We start from the raw sequence: 10,453 nt of genomic DNA, 5'->3' as shown, positions 1-10,453 counted from the left end.
TAAATAAATAAATAATAATAATAATTAGTTTCACAAATCATAGATATGCCATTCGTGATCATAACTTTTTCAATGAAATTGCACAAATACACTTAGATAAAAGAACTGCGGGCAATGACGATATATATTTCTGTTCTTAGAGCACGATCCCAGCTAGGCGCTTCGATCTCCAGTGCAGCTGTTGTGAATAGTTCCTTTACTGCCATTGTCATCATCGATCTGAGCTTACTACAATGCAACTGCTACTCCATTGTTATCGACGTGACGAGGAGTTACTTTCCCAGGAGCTGGAGCTGAAATTTCCGTCTCCGATAAACGATAGGATCGATTCTTTTGGGCGGCGGAGCGAATGCTTTGAGGGAAGAGCGAGATCGCCGGATTGCCAGCCGTGCTTTGCTTGATCTCCTGGAACGAAGTCGGAAGATTTCGCTTAAAAAAATCTCATCTTTTTGTGGTAATGAAATTGTTGGGGATTGCAGGTTACTACTACCGTATGCTTGGTGGGCTTACGGACTGCGGATCCGGTGTTCTCTGTTGGCGAAGATGGATTGATGGGCCTCCGGCTCGCAGGCTCTGCCGACATTGGCCTCCTGTTCACGGCCGCCTTCCCCTCGTTCGCCTTGCCGTTCGACCTAGCACTCGGCGGGTTCTCTTGAAGCCTCCCTCCGACCACGATCGGCGAGGAAGATTGCTTGATCGAGTTCATCTCTGGGTTCGAACCGGCGCGAGCCACCGACGCCGTTCCCCGTCGTTGCAAAGCAGGCGCCTGCACTTGAGGCCGCTCTCGCGGCGCCGGGGAGCTCGGACGGTTCGCGCTGCCGCTGTTTTGGCGATTTGCGGGAGGAGCATGGCCGACGGAGGCCGATCGGGTCAAGGCCCGAGGTGATGCTTCTGTTGTTGCGCGACGGGCTGGAGTTGAGGAACGGGAACTCGGTCGAGCAGATGGTGTGCAAGGCCTTGAGTTCTGTGGTTGCTTTGGTTTATCTGGATTAGAAGGCAGATTGGGTCGACTCTTTGCGGGGGCCGAATGCCGTGAGATTGCAGTGGAACGATTGCCGGAGAAAGAAGGTTTGGAGGTGACGGAGGCGGTGCTGGTGTTGAGAATCGCTGTCCTGCTGCTGTTTGAGAGGCATGTGGAAGATGAGAGAGCAGTTGATAAAGCAGACGTAGCTGTGGAGCTGCTTCTGGTAGGCTTAGCGGAAGTATTCTTCTCTGATTGAGACACCGAAAACTGCAAACAAAAGAGGTATTCTCAAACTAAAACACACTATACAAATTTGGTTTTTCTAGCGCTGATTCTATAAAAGTTGGATACGAACATGAATTTGCTTTGGTTATAGGTTTAAATTTGTTTTTGTTGTTAATCATTGATAGAACGCAGAGTGAATTTAAGATGATTCTTTAACTCTGAAGAGAGTAAAGAGGTTCAGTTCACTCACCCTTGAAGCTTTTCCCGTAACTGATCTAGCATTTGATTTGTTCTTTGGTGCTGCTTTAAGTGTTTGACCGTCACGAGCTTCGGAGAAGGAAAAGGGAGAGATTTCAGGAGGAATGAGAAGCCTATCAACATGAAAGCTTAGCTCAAACATTATCTATTATCTTCCATTGTTCCAAATGAGTGTAGAAAATTGATTCAGCTGAGAAGTTTTAAGAAGAGAATCAAAAAGACTTTTGCTTTGCATGTATGTTTCAGAAGGTAAATACGGATTTAAGTTTGAAAAAAAAAATCATTGCTGTATTCTCATACTATTATAAACAGGTTTAAATTATTCATTAACATGATTGAGTAAAATTTATAGTAATAGTAGAAAACCTGAGTAGATTTTACAATAAGAAGAAAGATTTTACTTTGAGTTATATGGAAAGGTCGGGCGAGTGTTTCTTTCTAGTGGTCTAGGAAGGTTAGACCAGTTTTTCCAACGAGTTGTTCCATCCCAACTTGCAAGGAGTGAAAGAAGCTCAGATAGTCCTTTCCAATGATCAAGCTAGACTATTGTAGAATGTATTTTATTTTGTAAGAGAATAAATAGCCAAAGCAAAATAGCATCATGGAATTTTGTAGCCCCTTAATACACTAGGGATGAGCAAAATGGTGGCACACAACCAATCCAAGTCAATTATGAAAGTTTCTAAAAAGTATATGAAGTTAGTTGGGGTGTGTATGTATTGTTATCACTATGTAGCTTTTCTCCTTTGAGTCGTGAACTTGTGATATATTAGTGGCTCGACATAGCGATTGACGAGTTGCCAACAAGGACCACAACTTTTGAATTTATTGGTGCATTCCTTTGGGTGGTCCCTTCAGATAGACACACCCCTTCGAGTAGTCGAGTCACCTTTCGGGTTAGTCATCTTCTATGCGTAGTTATCAGACTTAGTCTATACATCTCTTTGGATAGTTGATGCATCCTTTTTAGTTAGCCATTTTCGATTAGTTGTTGGACTTCATTGATGTACCACTTTAGGTAATCGACCCACTCATTAAAGTTAGTCGAAAGATTGAGGAAAAGTGAGACTCTCTCTTTAAGATAATAGTGTCTTGCTTGCATGCTTATGGTTTATCGACAAACATCTTTCAAGTATAACAACCATCATCTTAAAATAAGAAGGTTGTGTTGTAAATGAGCCAAGTCGAACTAAGCTTTGTATTGTTCAAGATTGTTTGGTACGGTAATTTAGCCAAGGTAAGCCAAGCCTAAAATTAACTAAATTGTTGTGATGATTATTCAAGCTTAGCTTGGTTTTTTGTTAAATTGAGCTTGGTTCGAGCTTGCTTTGAGCTTCGTTTTTTTAGATGTTATCGAACTCTTAATTCAAGGTTGTTTGATTGCTTGAAATTTCTATAATTTTAAGTATGTTTAGTTGGTAAGTGAACTTGATGTTACAAACTCCTTTGTTAGTTTTGAGAGCTTCTTTCTTTATTTATAGAATTGATAAGAGTTTTATAATAAACATGGTTCACAAGTTTTATTCGTGGATATTATTTATGAACATTGTTTACGAATAATTCACAATGTTGGTGCAGTTTGCACTAACGGTTTAACTCAGGTTTTGATGAATGACAAGTGAGTTAAGTTGGGTGTTTTGTGATCTAATTGGATTACCAAGTGTGCAGGAATTGACGAGTTCGAAGGACCGGACACTAGGCGGAAATCCAGCTAGGTCTACGGGATCGGATAGCTGGTGCAAAGCCAAGATAGGTCAACGGGCCGACTGGATATCTGGCAGAAAGTCCGGTTGGGTCCGCGGGACCGGACAACTGGCAGAAGTCTAGTTGGGTCTGCGGACCGAACAACTGCATGAAGACCTAGTGGGTCAAGAGGCTAGTCAACCAACAACAAATTCACTGGAGGAGAGTGACTAAGTGAGGACGCGTCTCGATTGAGGGACAGTAGGCATCAGTCCAGATTAGGTCCATTTTGGATCCCTAATCTGAGACCTTGACTAGTTCCTAGTCCTGGGAAGACATGAGCTAATTACTACTACTTATTATCACTGCGCTAATCTTGTTTTGCAGGTTAGATGTTTTAATTTTGGACTAACACAACTTGCAGGGCAAAAGGAGCAAAAAGTCTTCGGATGAACAGTACCCGAAGGCGCCTTCAAGCATTAGAAGGCGCCTTCGCCTGTTCATGGAAGACGCCTTCAATGTCTTGAAGGCGCCTTCCAGATAGGGGTGGGCATCGGCCGGTTTGGTCCGGTTTTACCTTACTACGGTTTTATTTTTTCGGTTTCGGTTTTAAAGATTTTTGATCCAAAACCAAACCATTTTATTACGGTTCGGTTCGGTTTTTATTGTAATACGGTCCGGTTTATACGGTCGGTTATATACGGTTTATACAATGAATTAAATTGATTTTGTGCTACTACAAATATTAGTTTAGAGACCAAGAAAAACTATCAATTTATTAAAATAATTATGAATTTAAAGTAATACTAAAATTTTGTTATCCGGTAACAATAAATAAATATAAATATATAATTTGATTATGCTATTATATTATAAATGATTAGAAACTAATCCACTTGTATGATCCAATATCCATAAAAATAATGTTTTAAGTATAATATGGTCGGTTCGGTTTTTTCGGTTTTTTGGGAGTCAAAACCGGAAACCGAACCGAATAACCGAATTTTTAAAAACTTAAACCAAAACCGGGCGAAACCCCGAAAAAACCGGAAAAAAAAAATCGAAAATTTTCGGTTCGGTCGGTTTTTCCGGTTTGAACCGAATTATGCCCACCCCTACTTCCAGAGGATAAAAGTTGACAGATTCAGCGATAAGCTTCAGTAGACTTCGGGATCAGATTTGATCCATTGGAGGCGCCTTCAATGTCTATGGAAGGTGCCTTCCATGACCTTTATAAGCTAGTCTCGATTAAGCTTCTCACAACAACTCATATACGAGCTACTAAGCGTCAATTCGAGATTCCGACTGCTCTGACTTCCTACTATGACTTTGCTGTGAAGCTGCTGCACCCGACGACTACTCCGAGGACTTCCGATCGCGGCCGGCAAACCGACACTGACACCGACACACGAGCGCTTTCACTTCGATCCCTAAGTGTCGATAACGAAGTTCAATTTTTGTATTTAATTACTGAAAAAGGGAAGTGTAGTCTGTTACACTTGTCCTACATTCTTTGTACTCGATTCCCTCTTTCGAAGGTACCGGAAGAGGTATTTTAGTGGATTACCCATCGATAGGTCCGCAGGACCTAGGTCTTAGAGTAGGAGTCTCCGAAGGCTCCGAACCAAGTAAAACTGACCGTGTTTTCTGGTATTCTTTTTTTCTTATTTAATTTCCGTTGCGTACCTTCATTTAAAAACTGAAAAGAATGTGCGACTCGATCCAACACACAATCTTTGTTACGAACACTAATAAGCTAAACACATATGTATTTAAACTTGTTCATTTAATGAATTGTTCAAACTTATTTATTCAATTGTCCTTGTATATATTGAATGAAAATAAACAAACGCTTACTAAATTGAACACTAAGTTTGCTCACGAATGTTTGGTTCATTTACATCCCTAGGAAGACTAAAATTTGAAACTTGGCTAATATTCAATGTCTTAAAACTCTTATTGAGAAGAAACTCAAGAAACGTATCATCAAGGGATGAGAGATTTTGTAAGTTTCATGGATGATATAATAATTATTTTAAAGTTTATATAATACTATAGTATGAGTTATATTATATTAGTGATTGATTCTTAGGATGTGAGACGATATTAATACACTAATATATTATTAAATATCTCTAATTATAGCAACGCCAAGATTTGACATCAACATTGCAATAAGAAAAGTATACACTTTACTTTTTCCACTGAATAAGAGTAAGTGATCTCATGCATAAAAGTATGATGATATTTAAACAAGAGTGATGAAATAATCAGAGAAAAAACAGTAATTTTGTTGATACTTATGTAGTGGTCCTCTAAAAGAGATGTGTGAATGATATTTATTTAATATATTGCCTTATGAATGTGAATGCACAGTCAACATAGCACTATCACATTGGGTAAAAAGAGTATATATCTATATCACTGGTCATTGACGGATGATCTCTCAAAGAAAGTGTATCGAAGATAATTAAGAATGAGTTCTTAATTCACATGTTGAAGGGGAGCCTTGGCGCAACGGTAAAGTTGTTGCCATGTGATCAAAAGGTCACGGGTTCGAATCCTGGAAACAGTCTCTTGCAAAAAGCAGGATAAGGCTGCGTACAATGGATCATTCCCCGGAACCCCGCATGGCGGGAGCTTCGTGCACCGGGCTGCCTTTTCTTAATTCACATGATATCTAGTTGATTGTTTGGGAAAATTAAATATCAATTATACATATACATGGCTAATGAATATAAATTATTTTAAGTCTTAGGCTACATAGCGATATATGATGTAAAAGTACTAAATTATACTGGAAGTACTCCTCTAAAAGGCTTTGTGGGTCAATAGAATCTTTTATGATATTGGAGAGTCATGATACATTGCTAGAGGCCCATTGAAACTTGTATACCTAAACCATGAAGAGGAGTTATGTTATGGGATTAAAAGGTTTAATTGATTATGCATATTGTCAATATTTAGGAACCTAATAAGTTAGACACATATGTTGTGTTTACCCCTTGGTTAGGGAAAGGAAAATAAAAGAAATGGAAGGGGAAAAAAAGTTCAAACATGCCATTCCCCACCATGAGAAGAACTAGGAGATGCTTGGTTGAACTGAGTGTCAGGGTGAGCTTTGAAAATAGAGTGAACGTGTGCATACAATGAAACACCATGGCATTGCAAGGTCTCTAGTTGAACTAGAATCATGCACCCATTTAAGTTTCATTGTTCAGTCTCACTGGTTGGTTGGAGATTAATCATGGGGATATTTCAAGCATTCTGAGTTTCTCCTTCGATCATTCTGTGGCTATTCTGGATGGATGAACTGGGTAGCAACAAAGCCTTCATTGCAAACACTCCAATGCAGGCCTGGCTTTATTGCCTTTGGTACTTGAGAGGTGAAATAATCTTTGAGAGGTTCCTTTTGATTTGAGGAAGCTGCTAAGAAGATGGTTGGAGTCTTTAACTATCCCATATGTCCATGTACCAATGGCTCTTTGGAAAGCATATTTTGGTTACTTATATTGCCCCAAATCAGCGATTACTCAGACCCAGATGTTGTTGGTTAATTGACCTCTGTTTAATTTTCTTGTTTATGTTCTTCTAATGGTTCTTTATTGTCTGTCTTGACTATTAGTAGAGTAGAATTACTTGTATTGGTGATTGGCTATCAATCATCTCACACAGTGCTTTTTTTTTTATATATAAAAAAATCTAGTTTGAATAATAATTGGTGTCTGTGGCACTCCAATATCTTGTTTTTTCTATTTTTAAAGAAAAAATAAATGAAAGAGCCAAATCCTATGTTATCGAAGAGTATAAGAAGAATTCTTCCTTTAAAGGGGCATGGAGTGAATTAACATGGGGAAGGTAAATATGACTAGAGTCTGTTTGAAGCTTAAGCTATTGGGGTATTCCTAGAACTTTCCACTGTTCTTGTGATGGTTCATTGGGGTATACCAGAGTTTGTTAACAATGTAGTGTTTATCTTGGGTGATGAAGAGAATAAATCTGCGCTTGAAGCTTTAGAAGCAGAGATGGTTGACACTGAGGTGGACGATGATGACAATGGGTAATGAGGTTACTGAGGAGGTTCAAAGTGCTCTATGGATGATAAATCTCAAAAGAGGTTGTGGTGTGGATCATCATCTCAACTTCGCCTTGTTGTCAGCCAGGCTATTTGATTCCCTCAAGTTCGTGCCAAAATTACCTAGTTACTTAATATGAGGGTGTAAAGTTTCTAAAATTTAAAATGTCTCTTCATAGACCAATTGAAATGTACTAAATCCATGCCCGATGTCAGTAAGGAGTCCCAACTCCAAGCAGGGGTATCATCTTTTTTAATCACTTTGAGGCCTTCTGTTTCTAGTTGTTGGGTTAGACACAAACTTCGGTTTGCAGGGGCGATATGAGTCATAGGTTGATGTAATGCTTGACTCCAGGCTGACTTTTGATAGAGTGAAATGGTAGTTCAGTGGGAAGCAAGTAAAGCTTTTTAGGGGAGCAGGAATACGTATGATGGAGAAACAAATTGAAAGGAGGTATAGGTTATGGCAGGTTACCAATCATAATCATGCTTCCCAACCTCTGCAGATAAAATATCATCCATTCTGATCTTTGTTAAGGATTGCAGTTCTGTCCTTTCTTCAGCAACTGACACTGCAAACAAGATTGACTTTGTCAATAAAGTTGTAGGATTTTTTTTTTTTTTTGGTAAACTAGTACTCTACCAAATTAAACATCTAAACTTTGCTAAGATGCTGATGATAAGAGATAGAACACATCAAACAATGAACAAAACTTTAAATAAAAGCTTTGATGTGATTCAATTCAGTTCATTCTAGGCCAGAGTTGAATTGTAGTAAAGATTATCAAAGCAAAGAATCAGTAAAAATGAGACTCTGATGCTTACCATTTTAATGGTCACATCCATCATGTGAAATTGCTAGTTGGTTACTTCATATTCTCAAAAAGAAGTCGAAGCTGTCATTCCCTTCAATAGTCCTCCGATGGCTAATCTTCAAAGAAGCTGTTGCCCACTCCTCTCTCCTACGGTATGTTGAATCCTATGCATCCACTTCCCTTACTTTTGATTGACTGTCGCTTAGAATGTGATCGTTCATTCTTCCATTTCTGACACTTAGTACCGAGGGCACCGAAATAATGCAAATTTAAGCTTTTCAGATCTGATAATGTAAGGGAGGGAAGGGACGGGCATTGAATGGATGAGAAGAAATCTATCAAAGTGCATGTCTGCTACAATTTCTCCAGCCAGCTGCTTTATATAGTGGTATATCTACCTATCTGAAAAGTTTTACCAGAAGCATTGCTGGGTTGTTATCATTAATTACAAATTACATGATCCAGTTACAAAGAAAACTAGATGGATTTTTTTTTTAGTCCAGCCATGAATCTTCTTCTCATCATTTACCCATTTTGCAGAATGTTTATAACTTGTTATGTCGTACTCAATGCTTCAATAAAAATTCCTTGCAGCTTTTTTTTTCCCTGCAGCAGTGATTTATCAATCATGAAATATAGATTCTAGGAAAGTTTTTATCTTAGTTTGTAATCATGAATGTAAAAGGTTATTGTATTTTATTTCTGTAGGTAGCTTACATTGTTGAACATGTCCATCAATGTTTCAATTAGGGAGAGCTTTGTCCGATGAACACTAATATTAAAACAATTCCAAATTATTTGATTGTATAACTTGTCAAATTATGATTCATAGTTGATGTCACTGTTGAATTATCAGACTGTGCCACAATCTTAAAACCTTGGGTAAAAGAATAGGACAACCAATTATTCTGAGGTTCAAAGCCATTCATTATGCATTATAAAGCAGTATCTAGTTCATCAGACAGATTCATGTGCCATGTCTCCCACTCTCAAATGTCCTCATCTTGTGAAAACAATTTCAACTTTGGATTCTGCTAGACTTCCAGCATGATTAAGCTAATACAAACTGGACTTACGGCTGCTGGTCCACCACAGAACAGTTAACGTATACCGAAAGATCACTCCTTAGGATGAGCTTCATAATAGAGTTTGTTGCCAAGTCTCAATTATGCCATAGTTGCCGATCAATGCTTGCAAGTGGTTCTTATTGCGACTGCACATGATCCTGCAAGAATTACTCCGTTTTCTGCAAATTAATCTTTTACAGATCTACTGATTAAATTCTTCTGATAATATGTTATGCTTGTAGTAAGTCAAATGGCTACTAACAAATACTGTCAATCTCCTCATCACACACCTTTAAGTAATCTGTGATTCTTGATTATGTAACTTACAGATTTTTTTTTCCTTTTTTTTTCTTCATTCGGCAGGATGATGATTGTGAAGCTTTAGAGCAAAGCTGAAATAAGATCTGTTGAGCTAGGATGCAAGGTGAAGACGTTAAGTAAACTCTTGTCTCTTTCTGCATTAAGTGTGGGAACACATTGATAGGATGTGATACCTACCTTTCGGCAGGCATATGAACAAGTCATAAGGGAGCAGATGAAGCCTTCTTAATGAGATGGGGATCAGAGAATTATTTTTCCCATCTAATAGTCATAAATTACTTGAGAATTCAAGTTCATATTTATTGTGTTCTTTTTCAGTGCATTATATTTGATAGGGTGGAAAATGGGTGCCAAGAAGGGGCTACCCTCATGTGCTCATGAATGTGGGTCAGAGGAAGCCATTCATCTCTCTGAATGAACTGAATTCTACAAGTTCTAAAAAGCAAGAAGACAAAGTGAAATCAAAGGCATATGCGGGAGTCCTTGTCAAATCAATTCCTCAGGAAGGAACAGAGCATGGACTTGTCACTCCACATGGAAATAACAGAGTCTTGAAGTTGAAGATCCAACGCCATGTGCTCATGGGGCGGACAAGGTGAGTGGGCCAACCGAACGGACTAGGCAAGCCAGTCGAGTGGAGTGAACTAAAAAAGTTTAGTTTCATTGAACGACATTAAAAATCCACAAACATTGCATCAAACTCCAAGAAGCTTATATTTTCTTTGTTTACTTAATGTAAAAATGATCATTTTAGTCATTTTCTCATTTGTTTGAAAGAATAAGTTTCCATCTTCTCTCTTACCCAACAAAAATTGCTCGCAAACTATGGACCAATAACCATGAACGAACAGACAGTCGGATAATCTGTTAGTGAATAAGTGGATGAGTACTAGACCGAGTAGAGCAGAGTAGCTGCGAGTAGTGCAGTCGAGCAATAGATCAGTTTGAGTGATCGATTAGGTAGAGTAATCGACCGAGTATATCGGTCGAGTGGGGAAAGGCAGGGCTGCCTAAAGGCAGAGTAGCTCGAGCAATAGAGCAGCTA

At 38.7% G+C, this 10,453-nt stretch overlaps 1 protein-coding gene and 1 long non-coding RNA gene across 3 annotated transcripts; one reads left to right on the top strand and one right to left on the bottom strand.

Moving 5' to 3' along the window:
- Window positions 1-228: 228 nt before the first annotated feature.
- Window positions 229-8,169, bottom strand: LOC121985198 (nucleolar protein dao-5-like). 2 transcript variants are annotated; one of them, XM_042538500.1, is made up of 5 exons: window positions 8,031-8,169; window positions 7,681-7,777; window positions 1,440-1,560; window positions 491-1,231; window positions 229-405 (listed from the first exon to the last, which is right to left on the bottom strand). In XM_042538500.1, exons 2-5 carry the CDS (start codon window positions 7,725-7,727, stop codon window positions 229-231), a joined length of 1,086 nt encoding a protein of 361 aa, XP_042394434.1. In that variant the 5' UTR covers window positions 7,728-7,777; window positions 8,031-8,169. The 2 variants fall into 2 exon arrangements, with proteins under 2 accessions (XP_042394434.1, XP_042394435.1); XM_042538501.1 differs by having other exon boundaries at window positions 1,440-1,516.
- Window positions 1,108-10,165, top strand: LOC121985200. The gene is made up of 4 exons (XR_006113091.1): window positions 1,108-1,246; window positions 8,068-8,408; window positions 9,451-9,511; window positions 9,596-10,165. It is a non-coding gene; the product is annotated as an uncharacterized LOC121985200 (long non-coding RNA).
- Window positions 10,166-10,453: the final 288 nt, after the last annotated feature.

This window comes from Zingiber officinale, chromosome 5B (assembly GCF_018446385.1).
Source record: "Zingiber officinale cultivar Zhangliang chromosome 5B, Zo_v1.1, whole genome shotgun sequence".
Classification (NCBI taxonomy): domain Eukaryota; kingdom Viridiplantae; phylum Streptophyta; class Magnoliopsida; order Zingiberales; family Zingiberaceae; genus Zingiber; species Zingiber officinale.
Note: the sequence above shows the minus strand (reverse complement) of the source record. Positions and strands in the feature narration are given on the sequence as shown.